General features: G+C 55.3%; 3 protein-coding genes and 1 long non-coding RNA gene across 5 annotated transcripts; 1 reads left to right on the top strand and 3 right to left on the bottom strand.

Moving 5' to 3' along the window:
- The first annotated feature begins 2,435 nt into the window (after window positions 1-2,435).
- On the top strand, window positions 2,436-3,265 carry LOC141409348 (uncharacterized). The gene is made up of 2 exons (XR_012429560.1): window positions 2,436-2,533; window positions 3,109-3,265. It is a non-coding gene; the product is annotated as an uncharacterized lncRNA (long non-coding RNA).
- A 4,327-nt stretch (window positions 3,266-7,592) lies between these two features.
- On the bottom strand, window positions 7,593-9,284 carry HBQ1 (hemoglobin subunit theta 1). Of its 2 annotated transcripts, XM_005590732.4 has the most exons (3): window positions 8,921-9,043; window positions 8,631-8,835; window positions 7,593-8,521 (listed from the first exon to the last, which is right to left on the bottom strand). In XM_005590732.4, exons 1-3 carry the CDS (start codon window positions 9,013-9,015, stop codon window positions 8,393-8,395), a joined length of 429 nt encoding a protein of 142 aa, XP_005590789.1. In that variant the 5' UTR covers window positions 9,016-9,043; the 3' UTR covers window positions 7,593-8,392. The 2 variants fall into 2 exon arrangements, with proteins under 2 accessions (XP_005590789.1, XP_045238095.2); XM_045382160.3 differs by having other exon boundaries at window positions 8,325-8,521; window positions 8,631-9,284.
- Window positions 9,285-12,299: 3,015 nt separating this feature from the next.
- LOC102136846 (hemoglobin subunit alpha-A/Q/R/T) lies at window positions 12,300-13,136 on the bottom strand. The gene is made up of 3 exons (XM_005590731.4): window positions 13,005-13,136; window positions 12,683-12,887; window positions 12,300-12,538 (listed from the first exon to the last, which is right to left on the bottom strand). Exons 1-3 carry the CDS (start codon window positions 13,097-13,099, stop codon window positions 12,410-12,412), a joined length of 429 nt encoding a protein of 142 aa, XP_005590788.3. The 5' UTR covers window positions 13,100-13,136; the 3' UTR covers window positions 12,300-12,409.
- Window positions 13,137-17,200: 4,064 nt separating this feature from the next.
- On the bottom strand, window positions 17,201-18,036 carry LOC102136192 (hemoglobin subunit alpha-A/Q/R/T). The gene is made up of 3 exons (XM_045382711.2): window positions 17,905-18,036; window positions 17,583-17,787; window positions 17,201-17,439 (listed from the first exon to the last, which is right to left on the bottom strand). Exons 1-3 carry the CDS (start codon window positions 17,997-17,999, stop codon window positions 17,311-17,313), a joined length of 429 nt encoding a protein of 142 aa, XP_045238646.2. The 5' UTR covers window positions 18,000-18,036; the 3' UTR covers window positions 17,201-17,310.
- Between the last annotated feature and the right edge of the window lie 275 nt (window positions 18,037-18,311).

Raw genomic sequence — 18,311 nt, 5'->3', positions numbered from 1 at the left:
GCACTTCCCCTTTTGAAGGTACTAGCACTAAACAGAGACCTATGGGGCTGGGCATAGTGACACATGCCTGTAGTCCCAGCTACTCTCAGAAGGCTGAGGCAGGAGGATCTGTTGAGCCCAGGAGGCTGAGGCAAACCTTGATTCCGCCACTGCACTGTAGCCTGGGTGACAGAGGAAAACCCTGTCTCAAAAAAAAAGAAAAAAAAAAAGGTGGTTTGTCTCATGTCCCATGTGAGCTGATTATGTTACTCACCTCTCAGTTCTTTCTAATGTACCTGCTTTACATCAGTCAGATACCAAAATGAAGGGCCGGGTGCAGTGGCTCACGCTTGTAATCCCAGCACTTTGGGAGGCAGATCACTTGAGGTCACAAGTTCGAGACCAGCCTGGCCAACATGGTGAAACCCTGTCTCTATCCAAACTACAAAAATTAGCCGGATATGGTGGCGGACACCTGTAATCACAGCTACTTGGGAGGCTGAGACAGGAGAATCACTTGAACCCGGGAGCTGGAGGTTGCAGTGAGCTGAGATTGCATCCAGCCTGGGCGACAGCAAGCCTGTGTCTCAAAACATCACAGAAACCCAAAATGAAGCCCTTCTGAAAGGGGTAACTGCTAACTAATGTGTAGATGATGGGAGCTCCTTCCCTTTTTCACTTTGTGGGAGATTTTTTGGAGGGAATTCCTGAGGTTCCATTGTTAACACATAGTCATCCTCATCCGCTCTGTTTCTGCAGAGGTACAGATGCCACCCTTGAGCTGGTTGGCTCAGTGGGCACACACAGGTGCTGTGGGCTGGGTCTTTTCGCCACCAGTATCAAGATGTAGCTGGTGTCCCTGCTCTGGGCTCTCCTGCCACAGGCTGTCCCCTCCAGGAGGACAAATGGGTAGGTGGGCTGCTCTGCCAGCCCGTGACACAGGTCTTGCCCAGCCAGCCGTCTCCAAGGAAAGGAGGGTGGAAGGGGCCACCCTGCGCAGGAGTCACTTGGGATTGATGCTGTGCTTTGGAGTCATCGCCCGTGTTGGTGTTCCTCACTCGCACCTTTTCCTGCACGTGGGACTCGGGTCCTTATTCAACACGTGAACTTTCCTCCTGTCTTCCGGGAGGGAGTGGCTGGGTCTGGGTTCCCTGTTCCCAAGCCCATGTTGTGGTCATGGCTGTGGCTGCCCGCGTGATGAGTGTTGGTTTGCACCCTGGGTTTCCCTGCGGCTTAAGCAGACAGCCTCACCCTCAGAGCCATTACTGCTGTGAATCGTTTGGATCTTTTTCCATCTAGGCATACATTTGTATGTGTAGACAAATAGTTGGTTTTTGGCTTTTTCTTTTTTTTTTTGGTCAGGGCTTGGGGTTTACAGAAAAGGTGCTGTGCCCCTGGCCTTCAGTACTCACGTCCTGTCCCCTGTATCTGCTGATGACAGCTGAAGGGGACAGGTCCTCCTTGGATGCAGCATCAGTGTCCTCGGCTGTCCCTGGTAGCCGCATGCTGGTGCAGCCGTCCGGGGCACCAACCGTGCAGGGAGAGGTGCTCCTTCCTCTCTACCATGCAGGGACAGTCGGGTGGGTCTTAGTACACCTGCCAGGTGGTGCTGACCAAACTGAGCTTCGTGCCCCCAGTGCAGTTTTGCTGATACCACCCACGACAGCTCTTTCTCCCTCCCTTCTGTCTACTCCCAAATAACCCACACCAGGTTCTGCTGTCAGAGTCCGCTAGAGGAGACCCACGTTTTTACTTTTTTCATCCAATACAGTGAGTCCTTCCTTTCCACAGCAGTACCAGTAAATCTCGCTGAAGGTGGCTACTGGGAGGTATATGGGTCTGGAAGTGTATCCCTCCCATATGAAGAAGTCTGTCGTGTCAGGTGGAACAGGCCCTTGGCTCCACCCACAGGGTACCACCTTGGCCTGTAGCCCAGGCTGGAGGAGAACAGAAGAGAAGGGGGCCTCTCCAGAACATTTGGTGACTTTAAAAAAAAAAAAAAATTTTTTTTTTTTTTTTTTTTGAGACAGAGTCTCGCTGTCTCCCAGACTGGAGTGTGGATGGTGCGATCTTGGCTCACTGCAACCACTGCCTCAGCCTCCTGACTAGCTGGGAATACAGGGGCCCACCACTATGCCTGGCTAATTTTTGTATTTTTAGTAGAGACGGTTTCACCATCTTGACCAGGCTGGTCTTAGACTCCTGACCTCGTGATCCACCCGCCTCGGCCTCCTAAAATGCTGGGATCATAGCTGTAAGCCTCTGTGCCTGGCCAAAATTATTTATTTTGTTTTTGAGACGATCTTGCTTTGTCACCCATGCTGGAGTGCAGTGGTGCAGTCATGGCTCACTGCAGCCTTGAACTTCTGCACTCAGGTGTTCCTCCTGCCCCAGCCTCCAAGTAGCTGGGATATAGGCGTGCACTACTACACTTGGCTAATTTTTTATTTTTTTGTAGAGACAGGTCTGACTACGTTGCTCAGAATATTCTTGGGAACTCCTGGGCTCAAGCAGTCTTCCCACCTCAGCCTCTCAAAGCACTAGGATTACGGGTGTAAGTCACCGCAGCTGGCAGTGATTTTTTTTTTTAAGGTAAATGGCTCTGTTTGGTAGGTGCTGTCAACGCTAAACTAGCTGGACAGGGGCTGGCCTGGTGCCACCTTTGCCTCCTGAACAGGGTCCCCTTGGGCTTGGGGAGCACATGGGCCTTGACTGAATCCCTGAGTAGGTTAAGGGTAGTCCTGGGGGGAGAAGAGGAGAATGTGGACGAGAGTTGAGGCCGTTTCCTACCCCAGTATACAGCCATCATGGGACAGGCAGGTGCTGGAGCAGGCCGAGGACCCCTATCTGGGGTAGCATCCTTTGGTGGATGGGGTGGCAGCCTGGAGCCAGAGCCATGTTGGCCATGATGGAACTTTTATTTATTTTTATTTTTTATTCATTTATTGTTTTTTGAGACAGAGTCTCACCCTGTCGCCCAGGCTGGAGTGCGGTGGCACAGATTTGGCTCACTGCAAGCTCTGCCTCCTGGGTTCACGCTTTTCTTCTGCCTCAGCCTCCCAAGTAGCTGGGACTACAGGTGCCCGCCATCACGCCCAGCTAATTTGTTTGTTTGTTTGTTTGTTTTAGTAGAGATGGGGTTTCACTGTGTTCACCAGGATGGTCTCAATCTCCTGACCTCAAGATCCGCCCGCCTCGGCCTCCCAAAGTGCTGGGATTATAGGCGTGAGCCACCGCGCCCGGCCAGGATGGAGTAAAGTGCGAATAAAACGTGCTGTTGTAACACTTTTTCAGTGTACAGTTCAATGGCCTGAAGTGTATCTGCATCGTTGTACAGCCTTCACCACCACCTGTGCAGGGGTGGCTTTGAAAAGGCAGAGTGCGGCCGGGCGTGGTAGCTCATGTCTGCAATCCCAGCACTTTCGGAGGCCGAGCCAGGCGGATCACAAGGTTAAGAGATTGAGACTGTCCTGGCCAACATGGTGAAACCCCATCTCTACTAAAACTATAAAAATGAGCCAGACGTGGTGGCAGGCACCTGTAATCCCTGCTACTCAGGAGGCTAAGGCAGAAGATCCACTTGAACCCGGAAGCTGGAAGTTGCAGTGAGCCAGGATTGCACAACTGCACCCCAGCCTGGGTGACAGAGCAAGACTCCGTCTCAAAAAAAAGAAAAAAAGGCAGAGTGCAAATTACCCTGGACTTGAGTGGACCGGTGAGTCTCCCCAACAGTGTGGAGGGCCCACAGCTGCTCCCCTAGATCTGCCCCTCTGGGTGGGTTCTGTACCCAGTGGGCTGAGCCCTTGAGCCAAGGCCAGCTCCCTCCAACCTCCACATCTCCAGGGAGGATGGAGTCTGGCTTTTCCAACTTCAGTGATGCTCCCGATGTAATCCCAGGCCCAAGAGGGTGTCCACACCTAGTTACAGGAGTCTGAGAGCCTGATGCTTCCCCAGGGCCCCTGAGCCTCCTGGGCTCCAAGTGCTTGCTCCTGTGTGCAAAGGTGCAGCAGCTGCGGCTCCTGTGCTCTGGGAGCACACAGGATGATTGAGGTCAGACTGACTCGAGCTACCCCAAGGACAGAGAAACTAGAACGTAGACCCAACCTCGTGGTTCCCAGCAGAGGGGGACTCATGGGTGGGCTAGGGGACAGGTTTTCTTTTTTTTTTTTTTTTTAAGACGGAGTCTCGCTCTGTCACAAGGCTGGAGTGCAGTGGTGAGATCTCAGCTGACTCCAACCTCTGACTCTGGTTCAAGTGATTCTCCTGCCTCAGCCTCCCAAGTAGCTGGCATTACAGGCATGTATGACCATGCCCAGTTTTTATATTTTTAGTAGAGACGGGGTTTCAACATGTTGGCCAGAATGGTCTCGATCTCCTGACTTTGTGATCAGCCCGCCCTAGCCTCCCAAAGTGGTGGGATTACAGGCGTGAGCCATCATTCCCGGCATTTTTTTTTTTTTTTTTTTTTTTTTTTGTGGAGATGGAGTCTTGCTCTGTTGCCCAGGCTGGAATGCAGTGGTGCAACCTTGGCTCACTGCAAGCTCCGCCTCCCGGGTTCCCACCATTCTCCTGCCTCAGCCTCCCGAGTAGCTGGCACTACAGGTGCCCACCACCCCCCCACCGGCTAATTTTTTTGTATTTTTAGTAGAGATGGGGTTTCACCGTGTTAGCCGGGATGGTCTCGATCTTCTGACCTCGTGATCCACCCGCCTTGGCCTCCCAAAGTGTTGGGATTACAGGTGTGAGCCACCGCACCTGGCCCCAGCCTATTAAGTTTTAAAAAGACATCACTAATCAAATGTCAGCTCCCAACCATGAAGAGCAGTCAAGGGTGCAGGCACTGGCCCCCCACTGGTGAAACAAATGAAGGCAATTTTGGCAATATTACCGAAAAGCCATAACCGTGGGCACACTTACCCCAGAAATTCCACATCTGTAAACATCCCTCCAGGAAGTGATGTATGTGTATACAATTTTAGCTATAAATATTCACAGCAAGGTTTTCTGCAAAGTTTTCTTTCTTTCTTTTTTTTTTTTTTTTGAGAAGGAGTCTCGCTCTGCCGCCCAGGCTGGAGTGCAATGGCCGGATCTCAGCTCACTGCAAGCTCCGACTCCCGGGTTCACGCCATTCTCCTGCCTCAGCCTCCCGAGTAGTTGGGACTACAGGCGCCCGCCACCTCGCCCGGCTAATTTTTTGTATTTTTAGTAGAGACGGGGTTTCACCGTGTTAGCCAGGATGGTCTCGATCTCCTGACCTCGTGATCCACCCGTCTCGGCCTCCCAAAGTGCTGGGATTACAGGCTTGAGCCACCGCGCCCGGCCAAAATTTTCAAAACTAGACAGACACAAATGAAAAATCACCCCCAACTGCTTTCCTTTTCTGGGATTATATCAAGTGGTGACAATTGCCTTCTCTATCCCTGTAGTCCCACACACATGGAAGACTGCTGCCAATATTTGGTATCTATTTTCAAGTTTTATTGTGGTTATGTTAATATAAAAATTGATTTATGCTTTACATATTGACTGTGGCATGATCTGTTATATGAAGGTCCTGGCATTTCTCTTTGTCTGTGCTCAGACTGACCTAATTCTCTGTGATGGGTCCACAGCATTCCCTTGTGACTCTACCATAATTTAATCTGTCTCCTGTTAATGAATATATTGGTTGTGCATCATATTTTTTTTTTTTTATTTTTTTTGAGACGGAGTCTAGTTCTGTCACCAGGCTGGAGTGCAGTGGCGGGGTCTCAGTTCACTGCATCCTATACCTCCCAGTTCAATTGATTCTCCTGCCTCAGCTTCCCAAGTAGCTGGGATTATGGCACATGTTGCCACGCCCAACGAAGCTTTGTATTTTTAGTAGAGACAGGCTTTCACCCTGTTGTCTAGGATGGTCTTGACCTCCTGACATTGCGATCCACCCACCTCACCCTCCCAAAGTGCTGAGATTACAGAGGTGACCCGGTTTTTTGTTTTTTGTTTTTTTTTTTTTGAGACGGGGTCTCACTGTGTCACCCAGGCTGGAGTGCAGGGGCACGATCATAGCTCACTGCAGCCTTACCAAGTGATTCTCCCACCGCAGTGTCCTGAATAGCTGGGACTACAGGCACATGCCACCACGCCTGGCTAATTTTTAAAGTTTTGTAGAGACAGGGTCTCCCTATATTGCCCAGGCTGGTCTCAAACTCCTGGGCTGAAGCAGTCTTCCCACCTGAGCCTCTCCAAGTGCTAGGAGTACAGGTGTGGGCTACCGTGTGCCCAGCTAGGTGCATGTCTTTGAACATCACTGCAGATGTCCGTTGGCCTTTGGTCCATCTGAGTTGCCTGTCTTCTGGCTTTTCTGTTAGGTTGATGGACTAGAAAGGGATAGGGAGTATAGGGCCAGAAGAAAGATAATTTGGAGATCTATCTGTTTTTTGTTGTTGTTGTTGTTTTTTTTTTTCCTGAGACGGAGTCTTGCTCTGTCGCCCAGGCTGGTGTGCAGTGGCTTGATTTCAGCTCACTGTAATCTGCCTCCCTGGTTTAAGTGATTCTCCTGCCTCAGCCTCCTGAATAGCTGGGATTACAGGTGCCCACCACCACGCCCAGCTAATTTTTGTATTTTTAGTAGAGAAGGGGTTTCACCATGTTGCCCAGGCTGGTCTCAAAACTCCTGACCTCAGGTGATCCACCTACCTCTGCCTCCCAAAGTGCTGGGATTACAGGCATGAGCCACCATGCCTGGCCCGGAGATCAAATGTAGTAGAGATGACCTTTATCTGCCACATGTATATTTTCTTCAGCTCCTCCCCTCCCCTTTTTTTTTTTTGAGATAGAGTCTCGCTTTGTCTCTCAGGCTGGAGTGCAGTGGTGTGATCTCTGCTCACCGCAGCCTCCGCCTTCTGGGTTCAAGCCATTCTCCTGCCTCAGCCTCCTGAAGCTGGGATTACAGGTGCACACCACCACACCCAGCTAATTTTTGTATTTTTAGTAAACACGGGGTTTCACCATGTTACCCAGGCTGGTCTCGAACTTGTGGCCTCAGGTGATCTGCTTACCTTGGCCTCCGGAGTGCTGGGATTACAGGCATGAGCCACTGCGCCCGGCCTGTCCACTTCTCAGTGTCACCTTGAGAATACTATTTCTGAGGAAAAGCATTTCTACATGTGCCTAGAAAGACTGGAACAGCCGGGCGCGGTGGCTCACGCCTGTAATCCCAGCACTTTGGGAGGCTGAGACGGGCGGATCATGAGGTCAGGAGATGGAGACCATCCTGGACAACATGGTGAAACCCCGTCTCTACTAAAAATACAAAAAATTAGCTGGGTGAGGTGGCGGGCGCCTGTAGTCCTAGCTACTCGGGAGGCTGAGGCAGGAGAATGGTGTGAACCCGGGAGGTGGAGCTTGCAGTGAGCCGAGATCAGGCCACTGCACTCCAGCCTGGGCGACAGAGCTAAACTCCGTCTCAAAAAAAAAAAGACTGGAACAGCTACGCATTAAATGTTAGGGGTCTGGGTGGGGCCTGTCTCTGTCCCGTGTGTGTGTGTGTGTGTGTGTGTATGTGTATGTCTGTGTTACACATGTGCTCTTGGATGTGACAGCCGTGTCCTGTTCTTGTTTACACATAACACAGTTTGCCACGTGTCAAGTGGGAGCTGAAGGATGTGCTGCACCCATTCCTGGACCTGGGATACACAGGAAGGTGCGGCAAGCGTTGTTTTCGGAAGTTCTACAATGACCATGACTGGTTTTATGTGGACAAATATAAAAAAGAAGGCCTAGCTTCCCTCTCCGTAGTGGTGTCGGGTGAAGGCAGGGGTCTGGGTCGGCTCCTGGTCCACCTTGCCTGCTACGTGGCTAGGTGCTGGGGCTGGTCCCACCTCCCCCACCACAACGCCCCCGGCACCCCAGGTGCCCAATTCCAGGCCACAGCTGTGGAGCCATTAGCGGGCTGGGCGTTGCGCAGGTACCGACTCGCGCCGGGAGGGGGCGCTGTTCCCTAACCTGTTCGGAGTGGGCCCCGGGACCTGACGCCGCCCGCGCGCCTTCACGCTGCAGGTGCGGAGTTCTCGCAGTGGGCCTGGGCCGCGTGCTTGACCTGGAGTGGGGAGGACGAAGCCAGCCGCCCTGGGGATGGGCAGAGTCGGCCGTCCTCGCAGCCCCTACCTGCCACTGCACTTGGGAGGGTCAGGCCGCACACAGGTCGGTGCCCCCGTGGCCGAGGCCCCAAACCTGCTGGGGGTGGGACGAGGCGCGCCTGGATCTGGGCACTGGGGGTGCGCCCCAGACCCTCGCTTTTCCTTGGGGCGGGGCGGCGCCTTGTTCTCGCGTCCTGCCTTTGAGAGAGCACGGCAAGAAGGCTGCACCTTGGGGAGGCTTTACTCATACACGGGAAGATCGCCTGGGGGTCACACGGCCACCCACCCACAGTTCAGCGGTACTCGGAAGCCAGCGCAGAGATCACGTGGCTCAGGAACTTGTCCAGCGACGCCTGCAGCGCCGGGCTGAAGTCTCCGGGGTAGTGCCGGGCGAGGGTCACCAGCAGGCAGTGGCCCAGGAGCTGCGGCGAGCGCGCAAGGCTCACTTGCCTGCACCCGCCCCACATGCCCCCCGCACCCGCCCCGCCGGAGCCCTCCCGAGAACAGGGGCCCAGCACGGCAGCCGCTCACCGGGAAGTTAGCTGGGTCCACTCGCAGCTGGCAAGCGTGCAGATGGCTCAGAGCGGATAGCGCGCGGGGTAGGTCGTCTAGGCGCTCCACGGCGAGGCTCAGCGCGTCCGCCACCTTCTGGCCGTGTGCTCTAACCTGGGCGGAGCCGGGGCTCAGGTCTAGGTGGGAGAAGTAGGTCTTCGTGGCGGGGAAGGCCAGGAAGGTCCTGCGAGAGGAACGGCGGTGAGGCGCGTCCAGGGGGCTTGGGGAGGCAGGGCCTCGGAGGGCGGGGGCGCCCAGCCTCGCCGCACCTCTCCAGGGCCTCAGTAGCGTAGACACCGACGTTGCTGCCCAGTTTCTTCCACAGGGCGCGCACCAGCGCCCGGTCCTCCGCGGACAGCGCCATTCCCGCGCTGGAACCCGCCGTGCTCTGCGCCCGCGCTGCGCCTGCGCGGACCGGCCAGGGGTTCCCGCGGCCACCAGGGGGCGCCGCGCTGCAGCCTCGCCACCCTGGGGTGCAGGGCCTGGTCCCGGATCCCGGGACCGCGCGGCCTCCATCTCCGACTGCTCCGACCCGGGGAACTCTGAATCGCCCTGGATCCAAGGCCCCCGCGTCTTAGGTGTTCACCGTATAGTTTTTAGTCTCCACTAAAAACACAAAAATTGGCCGGGTGCGGTGAGTGCGGTGGCGCGATTTCGGCTCACGGCAACCTCCGCCTCCCAGGTTCAAGCGATTCTCCTGCCTCAGCCTTCCGAGTAGCTGGGATTACAGGCGCCGCCACCACACCCAGCCAATTTTGTATTTTTAGTAGAGACACGGTTTCACCATGTTGGTCAGGCTGATCTCAAACTCCTGACCTCAGGTGATCCGCCTCGTCCTCCCAAAGTTCTGGGTATACAGGCGTGAACCACCGCGCCCGGCCCTATGTATTATTATAACACTGAATTTCGGCATGGATTTGTCATTGGAAGTGAGTTCATTCTGCCTTTTGAGTCTATTGTGACCCTTGCCCGAGTCTATTTTCTCATTTATTATATAAAATGAGGGTGAAAATTTCTTCTCAGATTGTGAGAATTAAACGGATAACAACTGTCAGGTGCCTGACTCGTAGCAGTGTTTCTTCAGGGCAATGAACGTTTACTGAGTGCCTGGGATATAACCCAAGAATAATAGTAAATGCGTATGCAACACTCACTGTGCTGTACCCTTTATAGCTTTCTTGTTTTAAAAACATTGTGCTAAAATCGACATAAATTATCATTTTAGCCATTTTTCAGGTGTAAAATTTGGTGATACTAAGAACATTTACAATGTTATGCAACCATCACCACTATCTAGGTCAGAGCTTTTTCATCATCCCAAATGCCAGCTCTGTACTCATTAACAGTAACTCTGGGCCGGGCGCGGTGGCTCAAGCCTGTAATCCCAGCACTTTGGGAGGCCGAGACGGGCGGATCAGGAGATCGAGACCATCCTGGCTAACACGGTGAAACCCCGTCTGTACTAAAAAATGCCAAAAACTAGCCGGGTGAGGCGGCGGGCGCCTGTAGTCCCAGCTACTCAGGAGGCTGAGGCAGGAGAATGGCGTGAACCCGGGAGGCGGAGCTTGCAGTGAGCTGAGATCTGGCCACTGCACTCCAGCCTGGGCGACAGAGTGAGATTCCGTCTCAAAAAAAAAAAAAAAAACAAAACAAACAAAAAAAAAACACTAACTCTGGCCCCGGCAGCCACTAATCTGCTTTTGGTTCCTATGGATTTGGCTGTAGTGGATATTGCATATAGATGGAGTCATGCAATGTGTGACCTTTGGTGTCTGGCTTCTTGTCAAATATTTTCAAGGTGCAGCTACATCCTATCAGTGCTTCATTTCTTTTTATGGCCAAATAATATTCCCTTGTATGTATAGACCACCACGTTTTATTTACCCATTCATCTACTGATGTATAATTTTTATAACTTTTTCTTTTTGAGATGGAGCTTCGCTCTTGTTGCCCAGTCTAGAGTGCAATGGTGTGATCGCGCATCACCGCAACCTCTGCCTCCTGAGTTCAAGTGATTCTCCTGCCTCAGCCTCCCGAGTAGCTGGGATTACAGGCATGTGCCACCACACCCGGCTAATTTTTTGTATTTTTGGTAGAGATGGGGTTTCACCATATTGGCCAGGCTGGTCTCAAACTCCTGACCTTGTGATCTGCCTGCCTTGGCCTCCCAAAGTGCTGGGATTACAGCCGTGAGCCACCGTGCCCAGCTGCTGGGCTAATTTATTTTATTTTATTTATTTATTTTGAGACGGAGTTTCGCTCTTGTTGCCCAAGCTGGAGTGCAATTGCGCAATCTTGACTCACTGCAACCTCCGCCTACCAAAGTGCTGGGTTTACAGGCATGAGTCATCGCACCCGGCCAATTTTTGTGTTTTTAGTAGAGACAGGGTTTCACCATGTTGGCTAGGCTAGTCTTGAACCCCTGACTTCAGGTGATCAACCTGCCTCAGCCTCCCAAAGTGCTACAATTACAGGCATGAGCCACCATGCCCGGCCAATTTTTATAATTTTTTCTTAGGCTTAGTCAACTGAAGCAGCAGGAGTGGAGAAGAAAACAATAAATTTATAACTGATTCTGATCAATTAATTGTAAACACTGCTGCACTCCAACCAGCCCACTGATGTACATTTGACATATTTCTACCTTTAGGTCAGACCTCCATTCTTCCTGATGAAATAATGAAGACACTATCTTCCTGAGAGTTGATACTGTACCCACAGGCTGTGGAAAGGACATCACAAACGCAGGCAGAGGGCCTGCCATAGGTATTTACCAAGGGCAATTCATGGGCTTAGGGAAGAAAAGATATTGCTATCAGTTGAGGGCCAGGGCTTTGTGGCTGCGATGTCTGGGAACCCTCCCTCTGATACCCCAGGCACTGAGAGCCTGCTCAGCAAAGAGAAAATACGCTGCAGGGAGGAGGGACCTTCTAGCCAGGACTCCGTGGCCCGGCTCTCCTCTCCAGTCAGGATGGGACAGGCTCCCCAGCCTCAGGGAAGCTGAGTGGCTGCTGAGCTGAGCCCTGAGCTGGGCCCAGAGACGACCTCCTGACCTCGCCAGCCCCAGGGCATCAGTGTCTAGATCCTTGTGAGCATCCTAGGATGGCCTGGTGGTGAAAGGGGAACCCCTATTGAATTGTCTGGGGCCTGCGGTTGCGCCCCTCACCCCTGATTTCATCTAAACTGTGCCCGTATCTGGGAGGTTTTCCGGAGACTAGTGGGGACAATGGGGGATCAATGCAGCCGCGCTGGAGTGGGACTTTCCTAACCTACCCACCACCCATATCTGGGAGGACCTCTGGGAAACCAGTGAGGTCTCAGGCAGAAAGCAGCCAGTTCTTGGCACAAGAGTGCCTAGAAATGTAAAGATGGATACATTCATTATTTCAACAAACCTGCATTGAATCTGAAAGGCCTGGGAATAAAACTCAGGAAAGAGCAAATGCATCCTCAAAGCACTCTAGGGTCCAGCGGTTTTCCAGTTGGACTTTGCGATGGCTCAACTTCCTTCCTCTCTCCCCTCCTCCCGCCCCTGCCCTTTCCTACCCTATCCAGCTGCAGAGAGGTCCTAGCCATGTGTGTCCCAGCTGCTGTCCATGCCCATCCCTGGCACCTTCGCTGAGGGAAGAAACTCAGGCACACACAGGCTGCCGCCCACTCAGACTTTATTCAAAGACCAGGAAGGGCCGGTGCAAGGAGGGGAGGAGGGCCTGGCGGGAGGCCCAAGGGGCAAGAAGCATGGCCACCGAGGCTCCAGCTTAACGGTATTTGGAGGTCAGCACGGTGCTCACAGAAGCCAGGAACTTGTCCAGGGAGGCGTGCACCGCAGGGGTGAACTCGGCGGGGAGGTGAGCGGCCAGAGTCACCAGCAGGCAGTGGCTCAGGAGCTGTGCAGAGAAGAGGGTCAGTGGGGCCGAGGGCCCGCAGCCGCCGCCTGCGCTGCACCTCCCGCAACCCGCGGGATGCTCTGCCCTGCGAGGAAGGCGCCATCTCGCCCCTCGACCCCAGATCGCTCCCGGCCCGCCGCTCACCTTGAAGTTGACCGGGTCCACCCGAAGCTTGTGCGCGTGCAGGTCGCTCAGCGCGGACAGCGCTTGGGGCATGTCGTCCACGTGCCCCACGGCGAGGGTCAGCGCGTCGGCCACCTTCTTGCCGTGGCCCTTAACCTGGGCAGAGCCGTGGCTCAGGTCGAAGTGGGGGAAGTAGGTCTTGGTGGTGGGGAAGGACAGGAACATCCTGCGGGGAGAAGCAGAGTGAGGGGTGGGGTTTGGGTCCGGGGCCAGGACGGTTGCGGGTGGCCGGTGGGTGAAGCCGGGCGAGGAGCCCGGGTCGGAGCAGGGGAGGGAGCCTCACCTCTCCAGGGCCTCCGCACCATACTCGCCAGCGTGCCCGCCGACCTTACCCCAGGCGGCCTTGACGTTGGACTTGTCGGCAGGAGACAGCACCATGGTGGGTTCTTTCTGAGTCTGTGGGGACCAGAAGAGTGCCGGGCAGCCAGCGCGCCGGGGTTTATGCTCCGGGCACGCCCGGCAGGGCGGTGCTCATTGGCTGGCGCGGAGCCCGGGGCGCGGCCTGGACCGCAGGGGAGTCCCGGACAGGGCGGCTTGGCCTCCGCTGGGGGCGCACACGGGGCGGGGGCCAGGACGTCTCCACCCTCCACCCGCCGCTCCACTCCCGCCCATCCGGCTGGCCAGGAAGCAGGGCGGTCGCGACGCTGGGCGAGGGGGCCGGCCCGTTGGGGTCGGGCGCTGTCGGCTCTTCCACCCCGGAGCGCAGCGCCACCCTTTTCTTTGGGGCGCCCGAGCGTCCCTAGTGAGGGAGAAAGTCAGCCCGCACCCCCGCCCCGGCCTGGCACGCGCTGGACGCGCGTCAGCTCCAGCGGGATCAGGGAACACGCGGGCGAGCGAGTGTGAGTCGGGAGGCTTCGCCCAATCCGGGGCGGAGAGGAATGCGCGCACCCGGACGCCCTGGCCCATAGGAACGCAAAAGAATTTCCGCGCAGAGTCGGTCCTCCTCTCCAGTCTCGCTCCCTCCAACTCCCTTTCCCTCTGGCGATAGTCACTAGTGTGCTTGAGTGACAGGCACCAGGAAGGAACAAATACCAGGACGCAAAAAGCACGGGGCTGGGCTCCGTGCAGGTTCAGACTCCTCTAGGGGGTTGTGGGGTGACGCGTGAGGGTGGTGGGTGCTGGCTAAGCCCCAGGTCATGGACTCACAGTGGGACCCTGTGCATTTTGTGTGACTGACTTTCCCACTGGCCTAGAGGTCGTGGTTCACTGTGACACCCCCATCTCTCCAAATGCTATCTGATGGAAGACTTGCTAGGTAAATAGTCGTGAAACAAGTAAATAAAACAACAGCCAGAACCGCCTGGAGCATTCAGCGTCCTCTGGGAGGTAGGCAGTCCTCTAACCATCACACAAGTACACACAGAGGTGCAAACCTCATCACAGGCCCTGAGGAACTCTGGAGGTGTGGACCAGGCATTCAAGGGGACCAGGATTAGTATGGGGGCTTCCTGGAGGAGGTGAGACTTAAGGATATGTATTAGGTGGAGGAGGTAGAGGAGGGAGGAGGCTTGGCTCAGGGAGGAGAAAGGACAGAGGAGACAAGGCCCCTGTGGTTGGAGAATGGAGGTGGGGAGATAGGGGGGTGATGAGGCCGGCCAGCTCCTGCAGGGTGAGGAAGGAAGGAGTGGACTTCTGGGGAAGGGTGAGAGGTGCAGGAGTGCCAGTGAGTGCATCCTTGCTCATGAAAAGTGATTTTTTAGAGGGAATGGTACTGAGGAGAAAACAGCCTGAGGAATCACTGATAAGTCATTTCCTGGGGGTCTGGCAGAAGACCTCGCTTTGGAGAGTGTGTCAGCTGGGCACCCTTCAGCCTGCCCCCTGCCCCGTCCCCCCAAGACCCTTACTCAGGTCCCGCTGTGGATGTCCAGGAGCCTTGAGCAGAGAAGGAAGTAGCTCCCACCAGCTTAGCAATGGTTGGCCCATTGGATCTTCTCATTTCCCCTCCCTGTCTGCCACCCTCTTCTGACTCTGCCCACAGCCTGAAGGAAAGAAAGAAAATGATAAGATGCGGGGGCTTTTTTTTTTTGAGATGGAGTTTCGCTCTTGTTGTCCAGCCTGGAGTGCAGTGGTGTGATCTCAGCTCACTGCAACCTCTGCCTCCTGGGTTCAAGTGATTCTCCTGCCTCAGCCTCCTGAGTAGCTGGGATTACAGGTTTGGGCCATCACGCCAGGCTAATTTTGTATTTTTAGTAGAGACAGGGTTTCTACATGTTGGTCAGGCTGGTCTCGAACTCCCGACCTCAAGTGATCCGCCCATCTCAGCCTCCCAAAGTGCTGGGATTACAGGCATGAGCCACCACACCCTCCTTTTTGTTTTGTTTTGTTTTTTTTTGAGATGTGGGAACTTAAAGTCACCAAAGACCCCTTACCTCAGGCCTGGGGCAACCCCTTCTTCCTGCATCTTACTGCAATGTCTCCGCTGCCTGAACCCTCTTTTTTTTTTTTTTTTTTTTTTTTGAGATGGAGTCTTGCTCTGTCGCCCAGGCTGGAGTGCGGTGGCGCGATCTCGGCTCACTTCAATCTCCGCCTCCCGGGTTTACGCCATTCTCCTGCCTCAGCCTCCCGAGTAGCTGGGACTACAGGCGTCCGCCAACTCGCCCGGCTAGTTTTTTGTATTTTTTTTAGTAGAGACGGGATTTCACCGTGTTAGCCAGGATGGTCTCAATCTCCTGACCTCGTGATCCGCCCGTCTCGGCCTCCCAAAGTGCTGGGATTACAGGCTTGAGCCACCGCGCTCGGCCAGCTCCTACATCTTAATAAGAAAAGACAAATGACTTATGAGGACAAATACAAAGGATCATAACCAGAAATAATAGAAATAATCGATGAGGCCAGGTGAGGTGGCTAACTCCTGTAATCCCAGCACTTTCGGAGGCCGAGACAGGCAGATTACCTGAGGCTAACATAGTGAAATCCCATCTCTACTAAAAATAAAAATAATTAGCCAGGTGTGGTGGCCTGCGCCTGTAGTCCCAGCTACTTAGGAGGCGGAGGCAGGAGAATCACTTCAACCCAGGAGGTGGAGGTTCTAGTGAGCCAAGATCGCACCACTGCACTCCAGCCTGGGTGACAGAGCGAGGCTCCATCTCAAAAACCGAAACGAAATGAAAAGTAATAATTAGTGAAACTGTGGAATGGCACAGAGCTGAATGAAGTGGCTGAAAGTGATATAGGGGAGACAGTTCACTGAGAATAGGAAGTTGTACACAGGTATCTACAGTATGATGGTATTTTTGTCCAAAAAGAGGGTCTGTGGCAGTAGTTGTAGTTGTAGCTGTTCCCTCTCAGCACAGGATGGGGCCGGTGGGCTCAGTCCCAAACCCTTCACTGTGGTCTCTTGGGGGTGGGGGTGAGGAGACAGGAAAGAGAGACTCTCTCCTACTTTAAGTAACACAAGAAAGGGTGTGTGTGTGTGAAAGCAGGGATGGATTTTAGTTTATTTTTTTAAGTGTTTATGCTTAAATAACAATGCTCTGGGCTGTGAGGCAGAGGAAGAGTGGATGGAGGGGGGAGGGAACTCCCCAACAATTCAGAGGTCCATGTCCAGAAGAAAAGTGATGACGGTGCCCTCTCCGCCCTCCCCAAAGCTTGATCCAGTACTGTGAGTGTGGAGGGGGACGCTTGCTCTGGGACAGGAGCTGGGCTGGAAGTGCTGCTCATGTTCTTAGGAGGGCTGAGAGCCAGATGGGCTGAGCAACTTCCCAGCATGGATTCCAGGACCTCAGCACCGGGGACAGGGACGTTTCCAGAAGTTGCTGGCAGCACGGGAAGCAGAAGCACCAGGAAGTCCCAGAGGCCCTGGGTGGGGCAATTAACTGGGGGCTCAGAGATGGGCACACAGTGAGTTCTGAAAGCACCCTTATAAAGTGCAGGAGAAGTGCAGGAGTGAGGCCGCAAGGTACTCTGCTGAAGAGTCTCCCCAGGTGTAGGCTGCCGGCTGTGAGCATCGCAGCCCCTTCCTCCTTCCCCACTGACTGGGCTGCTGTGGGAGGGTTCCCATGACAGAGGCCGTGTGGGTGGGGCCAGCGCCCTCACTCCAGACACCTACCCTCTCCAGACACCTACCCTCTGGCAGGAAGGGGTGGGAATGAGAGAAATGTTCAGGCACCTGCACTTGCATTGGGAACAGCCTATTTTGCTAGTTTGTTTTGTTTTGTCTTGTTTTGATGGAGAGTGTATGTGTAAGTTCAACCAGGGAGATTTCAAAGGAGGGTGGCAATGCTGGGACTCCCTGAGAAGAACCCTGGAGGCCTCTCCTCCGCAGCTCCTGAGTCACTGCCTGCAGGCCTGGCACCTCTCAGGACAGGGACAGGCTCAGCACCTTCTCGTGAGCAGGCCCACCTCAGCTTCCCCTCCCATGCTCCCTGCAGTTCTCCCTCCCCACCCCATGCAGCTGCGGAGAGGTCCTTGGTCAGAAACAGGAAAATACCCCGATGGCTGGCACATTCAGGGAGAGAGAGAACCCAGGCACACACAGGCTGCCGCCCACTCAGACTTTATTCAAAGACCAGGAAGGGCCGGTGCAAGGAGGGGAGGAGGGCCTGGCGGGAGGCCCAAGGGGCAAGAAGCATGGCCACCGAGGCTCCAGCTTAACGGTATTTGGAGGTCAGCACGGTGCTCACAGAAGCCAGGAACTTGTCCAGGGAGGCGTGCACCGCAGGGGTGAACTCGGCGGGGAGGTGAGCGGCCAGAGTCACCAGCAGGCAGTGGCTCAGGAGCTGTGCAGAGAAGAGGGTCAGTGGGGCCGAGGGCCCGCAGCCGCCGCCTGCGCTGCACCTCCCGCAACCCGCGGGATGCTCTGCCCTGCGAGGAAGGCGCCATCTCGCCCCTCGACCCAGATCGCTCCCGGCCCGCCGCTCACCTTGAAGTTGACCGGGTCCACCCGAAGCTTGTGCGCGTGCAGGTCGCTCAGCGCGGACAGCGCTTGGGGCATGTCGTCCACGTGCCCCACGGCGAGGGTCAGCGCGTCGGCCACCTTCTTGCCGTGGCCCTTAACCTGGGCAGAGCCGTGGCTCAGGTCGAAGTGGGGGAAGTAGGTCTTGGTGGTGGGGAAGGACAGGAACATCCTGCGGGGAGAAGCAGAGTGAGGGGTGGGGTTTGGGTCCGGGGCCAGGACGGTTGCGGGTGGCCGGTGGGTGAAGCCGGGCGAGGAGCCCGGGTCGGAGCAGGGGAGGGAGCCTCACCTCTCCAGGGCCTCCGCACCATACTCGCCAGCGTGCCCGCCGACCTTACCCCAGGCGGCCTTGACGTTGCTCTTGTCGGCAGGAGACAGCACCATGGTGGGTTCTTTCTGAGTCTGTGGGGACCAGAAGAGTGCCGGGCAGCCAGCGCGCCGGGGTTTATGCTCCGGGCACGCCCGGCAGGGCGGTGCTCATTGGCTGGCGCGGAGCCCGGGGCGCGGCCTGGACCGCAGGGGAGTCCCGGACAGGGCGGCTTGGCCTCCGCTGGGGGCGCACACGGGGCGGGGGCCAGGACGTCTCCACCCTCCACCCGCCGCTCCACTCCCGCCCATCCGGCTGGCCAGGAAGCAGGGCGGTCGCGACGCTGGGCGAGGGGGCCGGCCCGTTGGGGTCGGGCGCTGTCGGCTCTT

The sequence above is a fragment of the Macaca fascicularis genome, chromosome 20, assembly GCF_037993035.2.
Source record: "Macaca fascicularis isolate 582-1 chromosome 20, T2T-MFA8v1.1".
Taxonomy (NCBI): Eukaryota; Metazoa; Chordata; class Mammalia; order Primates; family Cercopithecidae; genus Macaca; species Macaca fascicularis.
The sequence above is the reverse complement of the archived record's forward strand: the minus strand, read 5'-3'. Positions and strand labels throughout refer to the sequence as shown.